At 40.4% G+C, this 24347-nt stretch overlaps 1 protein-coding gene across 3 annotated transcripts in view; it reads right to left on the reverse strand.

The window, feature by feature from the left end:
- Positions 1-24347, reverse strand: part of UNC80 (unc-80 homolog, NALCN channel complex subunit) — a 180608-nt gene that overhangs the window by 8250 nt on the left and 148011 nt on the right. For 2 of the 3 annotated variants that reach the window (XM_037166053.2, XM_037166054.2), the window contains 11 exons: positions 24016-24234; positions 19185-19385; positions 16663-16786; positions 15580-15705; positions 14221-14344; positions 13282-13488; positions 10194-10378; positions 9386-9551; positions 7804-7983; positions 4426-4564; positions 1911-1967 (listed from right to left, as the gene is read on the reverse strand). In XM_037166053.2, the coding sequence (XP_037021948.2) occupies positions 1911-1967; positions 4426-4564; positions 7804-7983; positions 9386-9551; positions 10194-10378; positions 13282-13488; positions 14221-14344; positions 15580-15705; positions 16663-16786; positions 19185-19385; positions 24016-24234 (1728 nt within the window). The remainder of the gene's footprint in view (positions 1-1910; positions 1968-4425; positions 4565-7803; positions 7984-9385; positions 9552-10193; positions 10379-13281; positions 13489-14220; positions 14345-15579; positions 15706-16662; positions 16787-19184; positions 19386-24015; positions 24235-24347) is intronic. The other variant, XM_037166055.2, reaches the window with a different exon arrangement.

Here is a 24347-nt window from a genome sequence, read left to right on the forward strand (position 1 = left end):
CCAAAGAGAACTTGGTGATGATGAAGTTCAAGAGATACAATTTGCAGTGTGTGGCAAAAGTGGATGTGCTACCAGCTGGCGGAACGCCTTTGCTTTAACAGAATTAGTCAGATTCCAAAAGGAATGCCCCATCTTCCAGTTTCTTAATGATGAAAACTGAAGTTCAGGGTGACCGGTAGCACCCAGAACAACCAAACAACAGTTACAGGAACAACAGATCAACCATAGTTGATCTAAATCAATCATCAAAGTCCTGACATGACTAATTCAATTGTAGATAACATCTATAAGCTTTGGCTCTGAACCAGTCTCACATAGCAAGAATTTGGATTTATTCCCATTGACACTGAACCCAGGCAGACTGGACTGGGCTAGAGAACTCCAAATCAGTCATTTGAACCCTGAGCCTGCCAGAGGGGACCAAATCCATCGGAGAGTTTCTATCTATTCAAACCGCTGCTGTTTCTCACCAACCCGGGACTCATTTTGGTTAGCAAGAACAGAATTTGGCCTAAGCAGAAAAGCACTCAAAGTTGGCCAAGTGGAAGGCTAATTTAACACTTTCTCCCCTCAGGAGGATGCTGAAATTATCTTCTAATCAAGGCTCTCCTGTCTGGCATGTAATATTAAGTGTTTAACAAGTGAACTCTTTGAAAGCAGTGGCCACAGTGCTAGACGGTGGTTCTGATCGCTGTAAGCACTGTGAGCAACAAAGGGACACCATGTGAGGGCTGGTTTGTTCTTCCTCATCCCTTAAGCTCTGGACTGTGGAAGTAAGTCTGCACTTTGTGGCACGTCCACAATTACCACCTATAAGAGACTGCTCCGTCAAGTCAAGGGCTCGCAAACACAAATGAATGCTATGAATTATGGGTCCAGTAAAAGAAAAGAGGTACACCTGATGATGGAGGAAATTTCCCATTTTCAACTGTAGAAGAAAATGTGAAATCTGAACAAGATGCAGAGAAAACAAAGGACGACCTGTCACTGGAACGGCCTCTCAACATTTCCTCATCTTTGTGATAAAGCAATAAACACGGGTAGATTGTACTCACTCAATAATGCAAACCTGAAAGGGAATGTTGTCTCGAGATGGAACAAAGGCACTCTTAGAATGAACAAGAAGCATTACCCCTAATGAGGATTAGTTGAGAGGTGTGAATCAACAGCACAAGATTAGGAATGTTTGACATGGTTTATCTGAGTGTTAAAGGTGCAGACCCCCTTTCTGAAGGTTTAAAACAATAGCCATGACATTATATTGTTTGCACTCTAAGACTTCTCTTACTTACCAAGAAGTGTTCATATCTGCTGTTTCAAGGCAAGTTTTGGAGTCATCTTTGTGCTGGGACAGACATTCTTTATGTAAGTGTTGTCTGATCAAGCTACTGTAATAGCATGACACATAACATGCATCCAAGAGAAGGAATTACATAAATTGTATTTACATTGCTACTCTCAGTATAATATTACTTTCTTACCATCCACAGTATTAGCTAAAAGGACTGTGTGGATTTAATAAGGGGGTTCCTGATGATGGGGAGTTGTATTAACTGGCTTCTGAACAATATTTCTTAAGGAATGTCAGTGTGGGAGGGAACGATTAGATGGGGTAAATTTAACATTTGGCAATGAAACATTTTAGATATTGATGGGCCAAGCCCCTAAAAGAACTCCACAGATTTTTCTTTTGTAGTAAGAGTTTGAGGCCATTTGTGACTAAGCTCTGAAGCTGAAAATGAAGGAGGCTACACCTTTGACTTCCAGGCTTGTGTGTTCATGAGCAACAAAGGGCAAGAAATGGAAATAGATATCAAGACAGGGCAAGAGGAGACAGAGAGACAGAGGAGACAGGGAACAGCTAGTTTCCCAGCACAGACACCAATAGACAGGTAGCATTGACACTGTACCTAGAGAGGCTGCCCTCGGCGGCCAGGCCCTGGGAGTCATCGAGGACATTAGGTTCACTGCAGGAGGGGTAGGGAGATGAAGCATTTAGGGAAAGAAAAATGCAAACAAATAAAAGAAAAAGAAAAAAGGGCATGCGATTTTCTGCTTCTGAAAACCAAAAATAAATAAATAAATTTAACAGAACAAGGAAGGAAAAGGAGACAGTCAACCATTTCACCTTGTGCTGGGTTTGTCAAGACATAGGACTCAAGGCAATGGGGGAGGCGGGACTTTGGATGAATAGGACTCTGAGAGGAGTGATCTGTTTATTAGTCAAGAGTCGGGAGTTAACGTGAGCTCCAAATGGAAACACGAGCTCTGAAACGCATTGCAGAATGAGTCTGCACAAGATGGAACTATCATTGCTATGGTAACTACTGGCTGGGTGATTAGTACTTTTAACCTGTCTTACGTACATGAGGTTTCATTGACCAGCATCCTGCTTCTTTCTTGCTTGTTGTGACTTCATCATACAGAAACCACTTACCATGAACAGTCACAACCAAACTCTTGGAACTGATGCCATTCAGAAAAACACAGAAAGAACCCAACTTCCACAGCTAATTTTGCAATGAAAATGCAAGTAAACAAATGGAAGGAAGGCAACCCTGGAAAATGCACATGGAACTCCTTTTACCTCCTCACTCCATCCTCTAGAGACTGAATTGTAAATGGCAAAAGAAGAAACCTGTCAGGTTGGCGAAAGAATAATTAAATCATTTATTGATTTATTGGGAGGTATTGATTTTGGGATTTGTGAACAGAAACTCTGTCATACTTTATTTTTCTTTCCTTCACTGCCTAGCATTGAACTTATAAGCATCCATGAAACTCTCAATAAATACTGGTTAAACCATTTAGAAAACTAAAAAACCGGAGTGCCTGGCCCCAAGGAATCTAACACACTGTAAAAATAGCCTCTGTCCCCAGAAAGAGGGCCTTTTTCCTTAATGGACACAGACATTATTACTTTCACTAGCCTCAAAACATAACTGAAGCTCAAAGGACTTAACTATATTATTTTTCCAGATTTCTAACATATCTCTAATAGAACAAATTTTCTCCCTGGAAATGAGTTAGCCCAAAATGGATATGTACAGAGGAATTTATGGCTAGGTTACTTTAGGTAAATAACAAACAACAACAAAAACTCTACTTTAAATTCCTATAACTCCCTAATTTACATAAAACTTTAAAATAAATTGCTAGATAGTCTTATTTTACTCTTGATAGAAACTTGCACATTGCTAACAATTAAAAAGATATTGACAGTTGACAATATTAACTGCTTATATGACTTTATATCTTTTTTAGGACGTTTTATAGTTTGGCTCTGATTTTATACAAATATTTTATTATAAGACTTCTTTTTCAAAGGTAAATTCCTAAATGTAGGTAAAACAATCTCTTACAAAGATAGTAACCCTTATATATAATCAATTTTGGTAATAATTAAATAGCACATAAAATACTGCTTTCTTTACAATTTATTTATTAATCATCTTTTACCATTTTTCCTTATGTTTTGATATTACTCAAAATTAGACTTTGTTTTACAAATTTTATTTCATCTGTCTAGCTTATGAATTATTTATATTTGCTAAAGAATTTGGATACAAGAAAATTATTTCTGCATATAAACTGATTTCATCTGAATATTATAATATGCCCTGAGTTTTATTATTTTTCATGTATAAATTATACTATATAGAATCTACGGCTATTAAGAACAAGCAACAAACCAGAAAAAAATCCACAAATAAGGCCAATTCTTTGAAAGAATTCAGTTCCTCAAGTAAAAATATCATTGGCTCTGAAATAGATAATGTTTTGACTCTTATGTCAGATTATTTCATTAAGTTTTTACTGTATGTTCTCAGGAAGCAGAGAACACCAAGGAAAATGTTTTGAAGGGTTTAGTCATAGAACTATAGAACTGTAGATAGAGAAGTCACCTAATGATCATTTTAGCCAGCCTCCCCATTTCACAGAGGGAAAAACTGTGGGCTCTAGTTAAATGACCAAGGTCATACATGGTAGCCTAAGTCCTTTTCTGTTTGACTGAGCCTCACTACCTCCAACCAAATGCTGATGACATATCAGAAGTCTAAACTTCACCAGATACATCAGGTTCGTCCTGTGTACTTGCCAGGCACTCATTATTAGCTTAGCTAATTATATATCTGAAATACAAGAATGTCATTTGAAAGAAGACCCTGCATCTATTTATGGAAAATCTTTAAGGAAAAACAAATGCTTGGATCAGAAATTTAGATCCCTACTACTGCCCTGGCTTAGAAAACTCTCTGCTAATTGTTGCCTGTACCATCCCTGGTCAAAAAGTCCTTTGTTCAATGGTCTACTTAAAAACATTGACTGTTTGCTTCTCTTCCAGCCTTTTCAGAATAACAGGAGTGAATTTTTTAGACAACCTTTCCCCCAAAGTCAGAGTATAAGATATCCATGGCTCTTTACCTTTGGCTGGGTAACATGCCCACCTCAGCCTGAGGTGCAGATGCGCTAGAGACGTGGCTGGAGAACCTTCTCCTTCCAATGGCACTCAGGAGGTAAGCTTCTTGTTCACTTACCACACTGGGCATGCTTACAGAGTCATCTGAAAGGGACAGAGGACGGGCGTGTTATAAAGCTATGACACAGATCAGAAAACTGGAGCCAAATTTGTATGCGGGTTTGCTCCCTGGCTCGGATACAACCTTACGGCACTCTCTAAAGCTCAATTATCATCTGTTCCTTTGCACGGATGCACAACCAAGGCCTGGGGGGTCTCAAGAAACACGTTCCCTATTTGTGTAAAAAACCGAGACCTTAACAGCTTAGCCTCTAGAGTTACTGGACATTGTTGCCTTGGGAATGAATGTAAATAGAACTGGAAGTTACAGCCCCTGCTTACTTCATTTGGATGATGAAACAGCGGCTTTGGCAATAAAGCTTCATGAAAGTGTCTCCTTCTTGAAAGAAAGACCTTTAGGTTCTTAGTTTTTAATCTGCACAAAGGGACCAATAAGAATTCTTCACATCCACACATCTCCCACTTCTGAACAGCGTTCCTAAAATAAATTTGAACTTCTTGTCCATTCTTACAAGATTATTTGTGAAAGTCAGGAACATTTGCAATTTCATGGTTTCAGAAAAGCCGGACTAATATTTTAAACATTCCAGGAGCAGTTCAATGAGGCGCTTGTTATTGAAAAAGTCAAGTACTTTTCTTTGACATTCAAACACTACACTCAGTACATTAAATGATTTTTAGAATGCTGCAGATATTTTTGGGAAAACATTTTTGAAAACCAAAAAGTTCATAAATAAGTGTTTATTTTAACCTCAATTTTAAGTTTTGGGCATGTAGTCTTGCTTTCTCCATAAAAGCAGAATTAATATATCCAAATCCATATGAAACTTAACTGTAGCACAGTATTTGTGACAAAGTGGCCTCATTCTAAGTGAGCTAATGTTGTTGCCACTGAATAGTGAACATATTTGGTTCAACATGGGGTTTTGGTGAAGTCTGCTACCCTCTAAGCTCATCTGCCATCACTTATTTAAAATACTCCAAGTGGTTATATTTCTAATGAAACTTACTTCAAAACAAGACAATGAATATGAAAAGTGCTAGAAATTTTAATTATCCATATAATGATGGGCTTGAAGTTGTTTTTTTTTGTTACAGAATGGAGTTTTGTTTTTAGGTGAATGTACAGAGAAATAAACAAGTAAATGCCTTAAAAGTCATGCAACATGTGAAAGGGTAGATAGAGTAAGCTATTCAAAGACCTTTCCAGATCTCACTGATTCCCTCTTTGTCACACTCCTGGATCACTTGACACTTACTCCCTCAATATTTGTCTAGTGACAAGTCACATGCTGCCCTCCATTCACTCTATTGTTCAATGTTCTTTACAGAAAACGCCTGTCATCTGCTTGACAAGACCTCTAAAATCTTAAAGGGCAGAGTACATATCTTTCTCATACACTTTTGTTCCTCATCTTGATTCTGCTGTGTCTTAATACAGGTTTGATAATTAGATGGGAAAATAGTTTAATTCAAAGCAATCAACCATCTAGCCTTCATAGCCCACCTCATATAAATGAATACACACCCACATCACCACCACACTACAACATCTGTCAGCAACCCGGTTTCTGGGATAGTTGTGATGTCTGGGAGCAGAATTATTCGCAAAACATTGCACGCCCGTCAGTGTACCAGTGTTGGCACTTGGTCAGTGCTATGTAGGTTCATGTCTTCTCCACTTTCCCCCTAGTTCCTTCCCAGCGCCTAGGTCATCTACTTGTTCATATGTTTACCTGAAAAGTATATTCAGCTCTACTAAAGATAAGTTGTATCATTTTCCATCATTTAAAAAAAACTGTGGAGAGTACCTTCAAGCATTAAAGAAAAACAGATATTACTTTAAGCTCTTAACTATTACTAGGAACTTAAAACACATTCAAACTGCTGATCCTTATCTCTCTCACTTTGTTTTCTTCCTCAAGATTTTTCAAAATTTCCCTAATTATAATTTTAGGGGTACTTCCGTCAGCCGCGACCTGGGGGATTTGGAAACAAGTATGTCCGCAGGCTGGGTGCAGAACAACACGATTATCACTCTGTTGGTTGGCCAACCCCGAAACTAAGTCTGCTGACATTGTGCTGATATGTGTTTTGAAAAGCATTTACTTCTTTCCCTCTCCTACACACCCAACTGTAGTGGGATACGAAAATACTTGCATTCATCTCAGTTAATTAATATTCAAACCTCAACTCCCTTTTCCTCTATTTAATTTAGTTCATAGTGGGCCTTTTTGTTTCATACGAAGGGGCTCTGAGTGAAGATTTAGATGTTGCTTTCACTGTGTGTGTGTGTTCACCACCCCAAGTCAAGTCTCCTTCACCATCATTTATCCCTGCTGTTCCCTCCTCTACCTCCTCACACCCTCCTTTACCTCTGGTGATCACCATGCTGTTGTCTACGTCAAGAAGTTTATTTTATCATTTTATCTTATTTTAATGTTTTTGCTTAATCCCTTCACCTTGTTTTGATTCCTCAGCATTGACAGCACACTTTGCTTATAACTGTTTCATCAGAGTGTGTTTAAAACACCCTTGGAAGATAATGAAATACCTTTAAAACATTAAATAACAGTGGTGTTTAATGGAACTGTTCGCCCTTTCCTTTTTAAAACCTGCTCCTACTCACTTTGCTGTGCATCTGAAACTGACAGAGAATAATTTTGAATGTAAAAAAAATAAAATAAAAATGAAAAAAGTCTATTCCTACCAAGCTCCCTCATTTCATAACACCAAGTCTTAAGCACATGCATTCGAGGCTCCCACCTGCTCCAGTCACTGGGGCAAGGTTAAGGCAAACCTGGGTTACATTCCTTGGGGACAGCCTGCTGGTTTACGTTCTAGGTAGTATAGCCAGCTGATTTCTTCTAAGTCCTCATTTTTCCCTGTCCAATGGGGTCATGTAAAGGGATCAACCCACCAAGCACAATGGCCAGGAGAAAGGGGAAACTATTTCCCTTCATTATTTACACACAACTTAAAGGAGAGTGGAAAAGGTTGAATATGTAAGCTCAAAGCAAAGAGTTACTTTTGGCCAGAATTCTTCCCAAAAGACCAAGGATTTCAAGAAATGCATAGAAGAACAGGCTGTGGGATCATGGAATCAGCCACAGTTCCATTCGAAATCCTTTCTGTAAAAATGGCCAGCAGATCAGAACAGGAAAAGGTTAGAAAGGCAGGAGCCCTTCCCAATCCCTCCTCCGAGGGGCCAAGCTGTGTCACACTGTCTGCCGCCACCTGCTGGACCCCGGGGGGTGACCTACTTTCCTCATCCTCCTCATCGGTCCGACTCAGAGTGTCCTGTGAAGCCTGCTGGGACGGCTCACTGTCCTGCTCCCAGACGGTGCCGGTGCCGGTGTTGGAGCGGGACATGGTGGCCAGGCTCAGGCGGTAGGCGGAGGTGGAGGTGCCCACGGTGCTGATGGATGTCTTCCCTTGGTAGGCTGCGGGGATGAGAGAGCACAGGAAACCCACGGTGAGGATTTTGGGAGCAAGTGTTTGCTTCGAACTCCTCTCTGACCACTGGCACTTTTAAAGAAAGGTCAGTTACATGGTGCGTCCTCAATGGATGATCTTCAGGACCAAGTAGTGAATGGAAGTGAGGATGTTTTTTTCAAAAAAGGGAAAAAATAAAAATTGGCCAGTGATATATTTGTAAACTGAATAGTTTCCTTATGGGATCATGAAATTTCTAACCGTGTAAAACGCTTTGACACTGTTTCCTCTCCCATTGCTTTTCAATTTCATTTTCTGAGGTTGGTAGAAGGCAAATTCATTTTGACATGAATCATAGCTCCCGACTTGCCAGATTTTACTAGAAAGATGTCTCACCTGACACAAGCATATAGAATAAATGCATTCTCTGATAGAAACTTCACCTTCAAAATCAGAATACATAATCAAAACTGTTCTATCAGTCTTTTCCAAGGAAATGATAATTCATAAAATACCCCTTGGGTTCTATGTCAGATTATTTTATTATAATCTGCAGAATATCTGAATGGCTCTGTGGAAATTTTACCAAGATTATATTTGTCAAAATGTTTGTCTTTAATACTTTGCGAGTAAAGATAAAACGGAAAAGCCATGCATGTGATATTCTACTCATGGGTAATGACTGCCCTCTAATGGCAGATGACTTATTTTCCCTCCTTGGCAATATGCTGTTACTCATTATTTAAAAAGCAACCTTACTTTACATTACCTAAAAAGTAAACAATGTATTTCCAAAGAAAATATTTTGAATAATGTAAAGAAAGTATCTCCTCGTCTGCCCATCCTGATTCAACCCTCTCTCCCTCCAATTTGAGAAAAGTTAAAGGCTTTATAATCAACCATACAAGACCTCCTTTTAAGTCCCCTCCCTATTGTCACTATCATGTAAATTACTTAATCCTCTGTTGAGTCTGTTTCTTCATTGTATTAGTGGACTGAATTATGCACCCTGCAGGTATTTATGCGGATTACATGAAGTAACACCAGTGAAAGAATCTACCATATAATAGATGGTCAATGAATGCAAGGCCCCCTTCTCCTTTGCAAAAAGGAAATGAAGACAAGATTTCAAAATACTTTTCCCCCCACAGTTAAATGTTCAAGAAAGAGCATAACTACTGCAATAAAGACTGCGAAAGTATTTTAAAGGGAGTTAAGTTAAACTCCCATAATTCCCCCTTGGTATTTTAGTTGCTGACAATGATCACATGGTCAAATGTACCGGTGGACTGACATAGCTAACCCACAACACATGGTTTCAAAAAGAGCTGCGACCAGAACACTGGCATTCTCTGTAAACTTGTGAGTGCCCTTAGTCAAACAAAATAAGACAACACCGTACACACTCACCCGATCCACTGTGAACTGCCTCTTTTAGAATTTTTAGCTCGTTGTTGAACTCAGCGATGAGGGAGCTCTTACACAGGGGGCGTGGGATGAAGCGCCGCTCCAGCTGGTCAGCAATGTGCTGCCGTGCAGAGAGCTCCTCGTGGTTCTCTGCCGGCTGGGCCAGAAGCTGGAGGGAAGACGGAGATTCTCAGCTTCCCCACCTGGAAAGCGGGCTAATTATTGTATCTATTTTATAGTTGGTTGTGAGGATTAAATAAGGTGACCCATAAGAAACTTGTAGAATAGTGCTTTAAACAGGAAGTGCTTAATCAATACATTGCTTCTAATCACTGCCGCAGGAAATCGGGGCATGAAAAGAGTAAAAGGGAAAAAAAACAGAATAAAAGATTACAATGAAATAGAATATTGACTGTCTCAGAAGAAAAACATGAGATGCGTTAACTATCCCATCTTTCTTATGTTTATTTTAGATCAGATCTCCCTGAAGCCACTAAAGAAAGAACATTCTCCAGATCACTCCACTGGGTTGGTCCTTTTTGGCAGGGGTGGGGGGTGGGGTGATGAGTAGGGAAAAGGAAAAGTTCTACAGACTGTGAAGCTACTTGACATGAAATTTTATCCTGTGGGATACATTTTTGAGCTGTTTCTTCATCAAGCATGATATTAACAGGTCCTGCTGTTATACAGTAGGTCATGATATTAACAGGTCATGGAGCCCTGTGAACACCACTGCTGTAATCCTGCCTGAACCTGGACAAGCAGCAGGTGCGTGGAGCCTGCACTTCTAGAAGGAGAACATGCAGCACACCTTGCACTGGATGAACGGGCGCAAGAGCACGAAGATGGGGATTCGGGTCCGCACGATGAAGTCCAGGAAGTCCCACAGGGCCAGGCCCCCCACCTTCCGCAGGGCCATCTCCTTCACCTGCAGGCTCAGCCAGTACCACTGGCTCCCCAGCTGCCTCTCAAAGCAGACGAGAATCACCTTCAGAGCTTCACAGCGGGAAGAGAGAAGAATGAGCCCGCGGTCTTGTGTTTCGAGGACCCCTGCCCGCACCCAGCAGCCCACACCCACAGCCCTTGGTGCATTGAAACATTTCTAAATTTCTACGCTCTCTCCATTTTTCCAAATACTTACACATACTCCTGAGTGAGAGGGTTCTGGCAGGAAAATTTGTATGGTAGACATGCTTTGATTCTGAATTGGAGGGCACAAATATCTTTCTTAGGTGCATTTAACTACTATTTCTGGAAATACATTGCAAAGCAGTTCATAGAATTGAAAGGAAAAATGTGTTATAAACATGATGTGCGGCTAATATTTTGCTTTCCAAATGTTTTATCATAGTGGCTTTATGGTAATACCAGCATATCAATCACATCCTAAACTAAAACATGAGTGTTTTAAAATATTTCTCTTTAAGCATTGAAATGATATATTCTTGTTATTAAGAGTAAAATAAAATAATGTAGAAATGCACAAAGTTAATTTTTTTTAAAGTCCTTTCTTTTCTCAGATCTCTCCGGACCCCACCCTGCACTGCTCCCAGAGGTAACCATAGGTGTGCTTGAGTACATCCTGGATTGCACATCATGTCTACTATTACTGAGCCCTGTCGGATTTCTTTCACGTTATCTCTTTCCTCCCAGATTCTGGCAGCCCTGTTACAATCTATATATATTTTTTTCAGAAAGCAGAATTCCCAGTGGGTCCAGACCAACAGAAAGTTGTAAACATGTCAGATCGGTGGGAGCGTGGTCTGCCACTGGCTCCCCCATGGAGTCTGTCAAGGACAGACAAGGGAACCCAGGCCTTCTTGAACATGTTTAGAAGCCCATCTCAGCAACTAAAACACACTCAGAAATCCAACTCCTTAAAGTCCTCGAGAGTCACACACACTTTTACCATCTATTTAGGGCCTTTTCAGGAGAAAACCATGCTGTATAACATGGAGAGAGATCTTGCACGATTCTTCTTCAACTATCTTCCTCCTGAAAATCTCACTTTTCTCAGCAGCCACTCATCTCCAATTCCTCTCCCTCAACTAAACAAACAAATGAACAAAAAGCAACACTCCTCTTTCCCTACCCTGATCCTGGTGACATTTCTACTGTTCTGTGCCCCTGGCTCCCTCTGGGCGTCTGTCACTCTACTTCCAGCCTCACCTCCATCAGCCCAGCACAGAAACAGAACAGCAAGGGCTCAAAGCAGGAACTCTGTTGCTAGATAGCTTGGACTGGAAATTTTGATATGCCAGTTACTCAGCCTTTCTGGGCCTTAGCCTCTTCACTCCTAACATGACATAGCTATTTCTCAGAATGCTTACGAGGGCACAATTTGATGATATAATGTAAAGAATAGAAAATACTGCTGTACACAAGAATGCTCAACATCGATGTAAAAATAAACTTAAAATGGAGCTCCACTAGGTCGGCTGAATGACCAAAGGAGTTGCTTTTATTAAAATGGCAGAAAATGGAGAGAACTAAAAATAGTCACTGAAGTGTTTTCTCCTATCCTTGTCTTATACGTGAAGCCTTCTTTCTCCACCACCCTCTGTACAATCCCAAACCCCACACAGGGCTTTGTCCCATAGTCTAGATTTTATCTGAACCCTATATTCTCACGCCTCTGGCAACCAAGCCCCACAGGGGTAGGTCTTGTGCACATGCATCTGTTTCATTTTTCTCCCTTTTTCATTCTCATTGTCAATTGCATCATTTTCCAATGCATCCCTTTATAATGCAGCCTAAACACCTCGCACACCCCAAACACAAAAGACCCGTTTTTACAGGTGTGTAGGTATTCATCTTCTACTCCCCACCAAGACCTGCTTTGATGAATTGAAAAATGTCAGGCAAGATGTTCTCAACTTTCTCCTTTTGAGATGTCCTGCTGGCATGTTCCTTATTATCAGTGCTGTGGCTTAGTTTATTCAGGGCCCAGCAGTGGCCTTCCAGTGTTGCACGGGTCAGGAGCAAGTTCAAGGCAGGGACAGGGTAACAGAGATGTAGGAGTGGAGGGGAAGGGAACCAGCAAGCTTACAGGAGAACAAGTTGACCGGCCTCACCAGAGTGAAGATTAAGATAAAGATTTAAGATGATAAGGGAGATGACTAGTAGAAGGCAGGCGTAATATACTTTAAGACCATGTCCTTTTTTGTTTGTTTGTTTATCCTCACTCAAGGACATGCTTATTGATCTGAGAGAGAAGGGAGGGAGAGAAACAATGATCAGTTGCCTCTCATGTGCACCCAGACCAGGGACCAAACCCTCAACCTAGGTATATGCCCAGACCAGGAATCAAACCTGCAACCTTTAGGTTTACAAGATCATGCTCCAACCAACTGAGCCACACTGGCCAGGGCAAGGCCACAGGTCCTGCTGCACAGGAGGTGGACTGCCCAGCCCAGGGCTCCATTTGCACAGATGACAGTCAGTTTACTTTGGAGCTGTGCCACGCAGCGTCCTTGTACACTAGCCTGGACGAGATCTGATAACAGCCACTGATGATACCCTCATTAGTGATCTCATACTTCGTCAGCAAGGAGGAATTCTTGCTGCAGATGCCTTCGTGACAGGCCCAGACACCCTCAGCAAAGTGACCAAGTAATCTAGGCAGCACAGATATGAATGTACTTTGTTCTCTGGCAAAGATTTATTGAGGGAAACCAGATTCTTTTGCAAGGGTGATGCTTCTTACTTGTTCAAGTAGATTCTTTAAGTACTTTCTTGATTGAGGTGTTTTAAAATATTTTTGAGTCAAAGTGAAACATACTAAATAAGTATGTATGTATATTTATACACATACACATGCATGCACACATATACATACATGTATGCCTTTGTGTCTCCAGAGAGAGAGAAAAAGAAGGGGAGATGGAGAAAGTACCCACCCAAGTATGCTGCTTGGCTGGTGGACTCCGCCAGCCCCTCCCTGCGCAAGTCCTTCCCTGCATCTCCCGGGGTGGAGCAGTGGGCAGGAGAGCTCTCCAGCATGAAGTTCTTGCTCCTGGACGTGCTGATGATCCGCGGAGGCAGGAGCACATTAATGACTGTCTGCAGTAACAGCTGCACCTCAGGCTGCTCCAGCCACGGGCTGTCTGAGGGACAGAGTTCGGAAAAGGGGGGCGGAAAGAAGAGCAAGTCACGAGGTAGACTTTCCACATCCGACACAGAAAAATTCAGCTCTCTCTCCAATTCCAAACTAGAAATTCAGGTGTTTCCCCACAAAGTACAGCTTCTCCTATGGACAGTAACAGTGTTCCTGGTTCTGTCTTCTCCATATTCAGCACCCAAGGACCTGTGTTGCTTAGCCAAATATCCTCCTTACCATTTCAATCTCCTTTTTTTTCCTGCTCAAAACTTATAATGTACAGTTTTTACATTGGATATAAATTTGTCTAAAAGAAAAATCCCCCAAGGAAGAACAGTAGTGAAAATATATTAGAATTTAATGGCTGTGGCAAGACTATGCTAAACCCAATGGCAGTAGGTTATAAAGTCCATGCACCTGTCCATTCACATTATACCGTACTTCATTAATGCCCCTTTCTTAATTGAAACAATGGGTTCCTGATTTTTGCTGTACTGAAATGACTTTAAATACGATATATCTTCAAAGGAGTTGAGCAGAGAAATGCTTGACCCAGGGTAGCTAAAGTGAAAAAAAAAAAAAAAAGAAAAAGAAATCTATTTCCTAAGGTAACCCTGTTTAAATCATTCAGATGGACATCAGTGATAGCCTTTGTGGAAAAAAGAAAGAGAAAGGAAAACCTGGCACTTAAGAAAACAAAACAATAATGATAAATTTCCTTTAGTTAAATTAATCAGACCTTTGCTTCCAGATCCTACTGTGAGCACAAATGGGATGAGTAGATTTAAAAGCATCCCCTCCCTTCGCTCTTGATTGGTGAATGGGGAGATCACATGGCTTAAAGGGAAATCTTCTTTTAAAGCCTGTGCAGCAATAATAGAAAAAGAGATTAATTGACCCCGCACCCTTTCCATACATCCGTTTTAACACAGCAGGACCCAGACGGTGACTCCCTGCCGGTTGCTCCTGTAAACTATGAGTTCAATTGTCTTCCATGCTGCATACAGGATTCACTCAGAACTGATACTTTACCATTATTTCCTTGACATGATTCAGAGCTATATACCTAAAAACCAGTAACATCTTAAATATTAAGCAAAAAATTATGGTCTGGTACAAAAGAACCACATGTCCCCATTAATTTTCTCCATGGGACCACCAATAAATATTTCAGAGACAAAAGGAAAGGAAGAAAATGAGAATTTGCCACCTGTTCCAATGGGAAGTTATTTAAAAGTTCTCTGACCCCTGCACAAGCCCTTCTCCAAGCCAGAAACCAGTAAGCAATACAGACAGAAAGAAATGGTCTCTGTACCCAAGTCATTAAAGTGTATTGCTTTAGGGGCATCATTGTTTCCCTTCTGCATGGCAGCCACAGTCCTTACTTAAGTTCTTTTCTATCATCTTCCCATTCTCTGGATGATGGACCACCAAGCATAGCTGTCAGAAGGTGGATGGGTCAGTTATCCGTTTATAACAGCGGTATACTTGCCATTGGTTACAGAGTTTTATGACCATTTATCACTCACTAAAACTGGGTAATACACAGAAATAGGCAGGGGAATTTGCCTTTTGCACATTTTGCCTTGGGAATGATTATTTTAACTTTAAGAAATAAAAACAGTGGAAGAATTAATAAAGTACTCACAATATTCAATCCACAATCATTAAAAAAAATAAAGTATTCAAAGTCTAGTAATAACATCTGAAAGAATTTTATATTGTAATTCTTTCTACAAATAATTTAAAACCAGACTTTGAATATTATTGTCTCTTTTAATTAATAATTGTGTGCTGATTATCTGTGAGCCATCATTTTCCTAAGGTACCTGCAACATTTCAAATGACTGACATGGTACCCGAGGTTGTGGCAAGATTAAATGACTCTGCTATTTTTGAGATCTCAAGAAGAATTACAGAAGCACAACTTAGGGCCAAGCTCAGGGCTGAAGCTCCAAACCCATAGAAGTTTGGAGATGTTCACACTTCTGTTTCACAGGTTTTGCCCAGCCTTTGCAGAAAACAAAAAGAGAACACCATGATCCGGTGCCTCAACCAGCAACTTAATGAGCGTGACAAACAGGTAAGGCAGTCACACCTGTATCTGCAATGCTACAAGCCGGACAACAGCTGTGCTGAAGGGCAGAGGTGGTGAGAGATAAGGGCTGAGATGAAGAAGGGGTAATCCATCAGCAACACTGGAGGGTCCTACCACTCCCATCACCTGAAATACAAACAGAGCACATGACCAGCCTTGACTATTGCAATTTCATGCAACCATTGTAAGGGAGTCTCATTTAATAATAATAGTAATAATAATAGTAATTTGAAGGTTGGGCATGTTACTTTCAATATGTTCTTGTTGCTTTCTTCTGAAGGCATGTAATGTCTGGAGTCAGATCGAATGTTATACTGGATTCAACCAAGGTTTTGTAGAATGTTGTCTACAACTAACTACATAAATAATGAGAGATGGGCCAAAAACTATTCTAATCCAGAGACTACACATACTTACTTGTGGATTCAAAGGAACACAGTCAACATTTTTGGATGGAGCAAATACTGACAACAATGAGGATGGCAACAGTTCTACTTGCGCTAAGGCATTCCAGCTACAGATTTGTTGCTGGACTAAGTTAAGCAACAGATCACATTGAATGAAATGCTCTACCATGGTTTCCACATCGTACAAAACCTTGTCAGGACCAGACTCTAGATATTACGTAAATCACAGAAAATTTGTTTTTCTTCACACAAATCCTAGACTGGCCAACTCATAGTGTCATTTTGCACTACAAAAGAAACAAAAATCCTCTTTTCATTTTACACTCCCCCACCCCGGACTACCTCGACCACTAGCCGATTGTGTAGTCTCCCCGTCTCCGCCACCCCACTCTCCAACTGGCAGCCCTCAGCTCTCAGCGCAACTTGAAGAGGTGGATTGTCAGAGTAGTGCGTGGGAAGCAGCACTCCAAAATCCCGTCTGCACAGGGATGGGCCCCTGGATCTCCCCACGCACCACCTTGAAATGTACCTCACTATTTTCAGTGTCACCTGAGCCATCTGTTTTCATGGGTAGGTAGGGGCACAAAGTGGTTGAGCTGTAAATCTTCAATTCAGAGAAGTCAATAGCAGAGTTAAGTTTTGCAAAATTTCATAAGATTGCCACTTGGCTACTCACCAGATTGACACAGACATTGATCAGTGACCTAAGGTGAGGCAGGAAGGATATGATTGGCTGCCTCTGAAGTGTCAAACAAACCCCTTCAATCAAATTGCTGGCAGGCTCCCACTCAACCTGTCGCCTGGAATACAATATAGGAGCCATTAGCAGCTTGGCTCCCTTCTGGAGACAGTCCGAAACAAGTGAATGAGACAGTGATCCTGACGCCATCTAAGACAGGATGGGCGTCTGAGACGGCAAAGTGCTTCGCAGGGGATGAGGTTTACCCATGTTGTTCCAAAGCACAGAGCACTCTGGGAAGGGAAGAGGATACTGAAAAGGTGGCAGAGGCACTCCTGCCCCACTCGACTAACGAGACAAAATCTATTGAAGAAAAAAACAGATGATGAATGGGTTGTATTTACAGTTTCCTGGTTTTACTCTGAGAAAGGGCAGGAAATTACCGTTTTTTTTTTTTTTTTTAAATCTTATGTAATTTTTATTTTTATTTATTTTTTTTCACAAGTAACAAACCTGGTTTTTTTTGTTTTTTTTTTTAATTTTATTTAGTTATTTTTCAAGTACAGTTTTTTGTCTATTTTTCCCATCCCAGCCTCCCCTGCCCCTTGCTCCCCACCTCCCTCCCATTTCCTCCCCCCCCCTTAGTTCTTGTCCCTGTGTCCTTCCTATTTGTTCCTCCAAATCCCTCCCCCTTTTTCCCCTTAACTTCCCTTCCTTCTCCCAACCCAATAGAACTCATCGGACTCCAGGTTGCATTTCTGAAATCTGTTTAGAGACTATAGGTGATCTTATAAGCTTTCACACTAGACCCCAACTAACTGAATTTATACGGCTTACCTCCTGCCAAAAAGATCACATTAGAGCAAATTAGTCTACTTAAAAAGTGTTCTTTCTTGTTCTAAGAAATGCTGTGTTTTGGCTGCTTTCTTTGGTAATACAGGTAGTAAACATAACCCAATTAAGTAAGTCCAGTCTACGATGGTCATATAAGAGTCATCCTTGTGGCCCCCAAATAAACAGGTTGGGCTTTACTGTTATCAACACTGTTTTCAAATATTATCCTGGAGATGATTTTTTAAGCCTATATTTCCTACCAAAACAACAGCTCTGTGATGACAAAATGGAAATGTTCATACGGGGGGATATATTGACGTTCATGGTGCCCAAGTAACTCATAGGTCAGGTGCAGTCAACATTTCTCTTATTAAATTGAGATCAACTGAAAAAAATTAAATCTTAGATAACCCCAAATTCACAACCTGCACCCCCCAAAAATGGCCTATAATTGACCAGGTCTAAGCATCAACAGAGAAATCTACTTTTAGAAAACATGAAGTTTTTTTATAATGGGCTAAGTTATATGACAAATGAATCAGCCTGTGGGGATGTTTAATGTTTTTATATACAAAGTTATTTAATAAAAAATAATTTATTTGACACACTTTTGTAAGACTTCCAAGACTTTGGCTGTCTGTCCATAGGCACAAACCTACCAATGGGACTGAAGCAAAGAGGACTGCTTTATAGACAAAAATTTTCATGCCACGGAGAATGATGTGTGGACATTCACCATCATGGCATAAAAGGATATAGGAATGAGCCACTCATTATTAGAGTAAAATCTTCCAATTTTTTAAAAAAATAAATTCAATAAGTTTTGAGGGCTGTGTAAATGAAGAAGAACACAGAATAAAACCTGGACAATTCCTGACAAATTGAACACTAAGAGCTACAAATGCTTAAGGGAAGAGTTAAATTGATTTGGGGTTTGGTTTAAAAGGACAGAAAAGGGATAGTGAGAAGATGCTCTCACTAACCCAAACTTGAAATTCCCAAGTTAGTAGGTTTATTAACACTTCTCAATTGAACAACTGGCTCACTATGGTTATATGTTTCCCAACTGGGCTCAGATCTCCAGGTAGACTGGTTCAGAGGTATCTGCTCATAGGAAGGCTACCAATGGTTATTTCAGATCACTGAATGGGGATGGGGTGGTAATAATGTTCATTTTAGTACCACCTGAATTTGGTGGGAAGGTGAAAATTAGGTATTTGTCATCAATCCTAGGATCTTCTAAGCTACTGCTTGGCTGATTATTAGAAAGCTTGACATTTCTCTACCTTGAAACCTAAAATACAATGTTAAATACAGTATATTTGGAACATCAAATTAGTTTTTCTTCTCTCCTTAGTTGTTTTATTTATAAGGCATATCTTGCTTTATTTGAAAAGGAATTGAAGGATACACATCAAAGTCCTTACATATGTCAGATAAGAAACATAATATCTTAGAAAAGAATAAATTTTTCAAGATAAATATAAAAAACTTAAAAATACATTATTTCTTTAAAATATAAGCCTTCTACTTATGTATTCCTATATCTGATTAGCTATGCACATATTCTAACAGGAAACTTTCAAACCACTTGTTTAACTCCAGACTGACTCACCACCTTCAAAACAGACAGACCCTAACTTTGAGTACTGCATTAGCAACAGCTGGCTAGGAGGCCTCCTCACCTCAAAGTCGGCATCTTGTGAATTTTGTTGAACATTCTATCCAATCTCTTTAGAATGAGGATAAGGGCTGGCCTCACTGCCTCAGCTGTCCAGTCGGTGATCGGCAGCATCTCCATGATGTAGCGTCGAAGCCCACGGCTCTCCATTGTCTGTGTGTCGTACGGTGCCAGCTTCAGAAGGGAGTGGGCGATTTCTGCCAACCTAAAATGTTCTTGTTTTTAAGGCCAAGCTTAAAATGCCTCAGTGAAAATTTTCCCACACAGTATCATACTAATTAATCACCCTCTTTCCAACACACCAACTCCCTGAACTAAGTATATTTTGGCACATTATCTCACAGTTTTTATTTTTATTTCTTTAAGTTTTGATTTCATCTTTATTGTATTTTTAATAAACTTTTAAAAACAACAAATCAGGAAAATATAAGGCCCATCAATTTCACTTGGATGATATGTCTCTTAAGTTGTTTAAATTTATAGGTTCCCTCTCTTTTGCTTTTTTTTGACATAATTTATTTGTTGAAGAAATTAGCTGTTTGTCCTATAGAATTTCCTGTACTCTGGATTCTGCTGATGGAATCTCTATAGTGTTTTTAATTTATTCCAGGACCCCATATTTAATTCCATTGGTAGTTAAGACCTAGGGCCTAGATCAGATTAGGTTTTGCTTTTCTGGCAGGTTTACTTCACAGGTGATGTGTACTTTCATCAGGAGCTACGTGATTCCCCGGTCTCTCTTTTTTGTGAGGCTAGCTGCATTATTCATTACATAGATCCATTTATCCATTAGAAGTAGTACAGTGCTGATATTCTATCATTCCTTCTCTCATGCATTAACTATACAGCATTTTAATAAGAAGAAATTTCCTTTTGACTACTAAGAGAGAGACGGGTAAATGCTTGAAAGGATCTACAGTCGAAGAGCTCCCCAGGAGACTTTGCCAGGCACTCTGGTTTAGGAATCACAGCCAAGCCACTGTGTCTCTACCTCTTTGATCACTCTACGATTGCCCTGACTCACTAGCACCGTGGGCGAAGTCAGTACTGCACAGGGCAACTCATCCCATCTTTGGAGTTCTGCACCATGAGAAACTCTCCTCAAATTATGTCCCCAAATTGCCTTAGTTTTTTTTTTTTCCTATGCTTCACCTGGAAGCATGAATTCAATCCATCTTCTCTCTGGCAACCCTTTATTATCAAGAACAGTCACTGTCTCTTCATTTCTATTTGTTCTCTCTCCAGACTGAACACTCACACTGTCTGCATGGAAACGGTGTATGAATGTGCATGTTTTAAAGAAATAACTTAAAACAGCCTGTACTTTCTTCGATCTCTTTCTCACAAATGAAAAAAAGAATGCAGGAAAGAATTCTTTACTTGTCAGGTGGTGTGGGTGACAGATCGGAATCTATTCCTGGGAGTATGTCCATGTTGCTTTTCTTTTATTATTTTACAGATAACACTGGGAAATTATCCATTTATCTTAAGTGTGAAAACAGTATTTCAAGCTGAATTTTAGTCACTTTATGAATCATTACCTGAATTTCTCTAATCCCTTCTCACATTACTAAATGAATTTGCTTTGAGCATAAAACAAAAACATTCTTATGCTCCTTTTCCAATGAGAACAAAAAGGGATTTTCTCATTGAGATGGAGAGGGAAAAAAAGGAGAGAGAGAGTAGGAGAGAGGTAGGAAGGGGAGGAGAGAATATTTACAGATCTTACTACCCTCCTGTCCTGCTGCTCTGGGTTGGGCAAATGAGGCAATAAATTCCCTTAGAGCAGAGACTCTATCTAATCGAGAATATTTTTCCTGCCCTGGCTGATGTGGCTCAATGCATTGAGTGCCAGCCTGCAAACCAAAGGGTCCACGGTTTGATTCCTAGTCTAAGGCACATGCCTGGGTTTCAGGCCAGGTCACCTGGGGGATGCACGACAGGCAGCCACACATTGACGTTTTTCACCCTCTCTTTCTCCCTCCCTTACCCTGTCTCTAAAAATAAATACATAAAACCTTTTTAAAAATAAAAAAAATATTTTCCTTGAGAGCCTTGCAGTCAATTAACCACATATTCTGCAAATTCAGGAGAAGTAGAGACTGCTTCCTGGCTTTTTGGCTCAAATCAAATATTTCTTACAAGTATGTCTTTTATATCATGTCATTTTTAAAATAAATATCAACTCTTTCTTCTTGAGTGACACCATATATTCTTATGACCTATATGCCCACATTTCCAAAATTTATATATTTATCTCTGATTTATGCATATACCCAAATATGCACTTAATTGATAAGACAAAACCTTAATTATGCCCTTTGATTGGTGTAGGGTCAAAGCATGTGGATCTGCCCCTACTTGGCAACAGACAGTAGCCCTGTTGGCCAGAGATTGTGGGAGGCCCATTTTTGTCAAAAGCTTGTTGTGAGAAATTGCATAAATGGGGGACATTTAGTCTACTACTCGCTGGCAGTAAAAATTTTGCCCACTCTGCAATAGACCCAGGCCTTGAACTAACTGTAAGATATCCTGGTTCTAGATAGTTCGCTCTTGGCAACCTGCATTATGACACAGTGCCAACCCCCAGTGCCGCCTGGCGCCCAGCCACGTGAGACAGGCACTCCATCTGCTGCGGCTGTTGTTGAGCACGTCTTGAGTCTCACCACTCCTTCCTGCGCATGAACACTGGCCGGGAGACATTTCTTCTTTGTATTTTAAAAAGTGGTGTTTTGCCAAATACCTACTTATTTTTCATCTTATTAACACTATGATTTTTAATTGATCATTTCCCCCCTCGTTGTTTTGGAAACTCGGAAGCTCAAAGTCAAATTTATGGTTCAAGAAACAGCATCTCATATGATCAAGTCATATAGAGTCCATGTGCTAATCTTATCAAAAACAAACAATTATTTAACTGTTAATTTTTTACATTGTTCTGCCTCTCTAATTTGTATATTCTATCCTTTTGCATTATGCAACTTTCTAAGTTGCCACAAGTACTTTGTAAAATGATAAATATGTAAATGCACATGTAACATACATTACTTGCAACACTGCATTAAAGTTATTTTCTTAAGTGTACCTCCTGTATTGGACTGTGGTCTTGCTGAGGACCAGGATGTTATTTTACATCCTCAGTGTCCAGCACCAGCATTAGGATCCACTGCACTTGATTAACTCAGTGCCAGGCACCAACCTAAGTCACAACTACAGCTCATTTAACCTTTAATAGGGCTTGGCATCTAGAGGGGGCTAGAGGCCTAAATGACTCATGCTCCCCCCTCCACCAGGTACCTTAAGTAGTATAGATATAGTTGGTCAAGTTATGGGACAGTTACTAGCCCATGATCATGATTATGATCTCTCTCTCACGCTCTCTCTGTCATCCATCTTCTAGGTATGTTTTTCCCCATTTCTCCCACAAAATGGCCATTGGTAGCAGTGGTTTTCCAACTCGCAGAGTGTGGTGTTGCTCTATTTGCAGAATTACCTAGATTGGCTACCCATGATAAGTGAGAAAGGAGGGGGGATGGATTAAAAAGAGCACTGTGTTGCTATGGCAACCGATCTTAACACCCTAGACTTTCCTCCCCTTTCCCAGCTAGGAGCTGAAATTCTCAGTGTGATATAAAGTCTTCCCCATTAGTGCACACTGGGGAGTGTGAACACACGTGAAGCTCTGGAGTTCTGGGTGTGTGTCAACCACTCAGACAGTGTGAAAGCAGCCTGGGGGAGAAACAGCCTGTGTTTTTTACACATTTTTGGACTCTCGTATTCCCTCACTTAGTACTTTCTAAAAATTTCAAGGGATAATTATAAAAAAAGAAAGTCAGTAATGCAGAAGTTGGTGTGTTTGCCAAACTGCAATGTTATTGCTAAATGGCTAGCACCTAACTCTAGCTTCAGCTTTACAGATATACCCAATTCTCCAGGTGAAAAATTTGTTACCCATGGAATTTTCATTTTTCCAGGACTTTTAATGACCTTTTACAACCATAGCAAATCTGAATAGAAGTACCTTTGGAATTATGTTCCTTTAAGGAATCTGAAAATATAGACTCAGATTTCATTTATAATTTGAGTAACAACTGAGATGGCATCTCCAGAAGGAGAATGAATGACATATGGGCGCACAGAGATGCGGCTTGCGGGCCTCTTACAGGCATACCAGGGGCAAAATTCTGAAATGATAACTGGCCTCATTCAGTTCAGAATTTTTACCAGGGTGCTGTTTGTGTGAAGGGGACCTCAGATCCGAGCAAAGTGTGGCTCAGAGTTAAAAGTTTGCAAAAAAGTAAAAAAAAAAAATAAAGATTAAGATTAGTATTGCTTCTGTGCAGATGAACGCATGACGTTATAGTGAAAAACCAATCTGCTCACTTCCCTGCAGGGCTCATTACAAAGTCCTCAGGTAGTATAAGGGCAAGGCAAGGCCTGGACCAGAAAGTAGTAGTGCATTTTTCATGTAATATAATAGAAGGCATTTAATTCTAGTGAAAATTAGCTTCTGAGCAGTAAAGAGTATTTGGAAGAAGCTACTTTTGCAAGAATTCAGGTGATGAAAGTTCTCGTTCACACACTTTTTTTGAGGAGCAATTATGTGCACTGTACTTTTCTGTGTTTAAGAACATTTCCCTCTGTCCCTTTTGAGATCCCTTTTGATGAACTTATACATTTTCCCAGACGGCCCTGCATGATACACACCCAAGCCACTGGAAACCAGTCATCCTGATTATTCCCAGTTCTCATTCTGAGATCCTCCGCTCCCCGTCAAAACCCAGACATACTGCCTGAGTTGCATCTACACTAAAGTAGGAAAGTGAGAACGGTACCGCATGTGAGACTTCACATCCAGCAGCTCCAGGGCGGTGACCCGTGGCTCCCCAGCCAGGTTTTGCAAGATCTTCAGCCTTGGCCCACAGTGCTTGTAGAATTCAGTGCAAATGTTCAGCAGGGACTCCCGGGGTCTTCTGAACTCCTCCCGAGCAATTCGTTCATCCAGTTCCTCTCTGGGAAGGCCTTGCCCCTCCTCTAGCAGGTGAAGGTTTTCCCTGGGGAATTACAAAAGGTTAACTGGGGGCCTGCATAGGTATGTGCATGGCAACTCTGAGAAAAGCATCACACTGAAGAAAAAGATAAGATTCCTCACATTATATAAAAGTTA

This window comes from Artibeus jamaicensis, unplaced genomic scaffold (assembly GCF_021234435.1).
Source record: "Artibeus jamaicensis isolate MK-2021 breed Jamaican fruit bat unplaced genomic scaffold, CSHL_Jam_final contig_1015, whole genome shotgun sequence".
In the NCBI taxonomy this organism is placed as follows: Eukaryota; Metazoa; Chordata; class Mammalia; order Chiroptera; family Phyllostomidae; genus Artibeus; species Artibeus jamaicensis.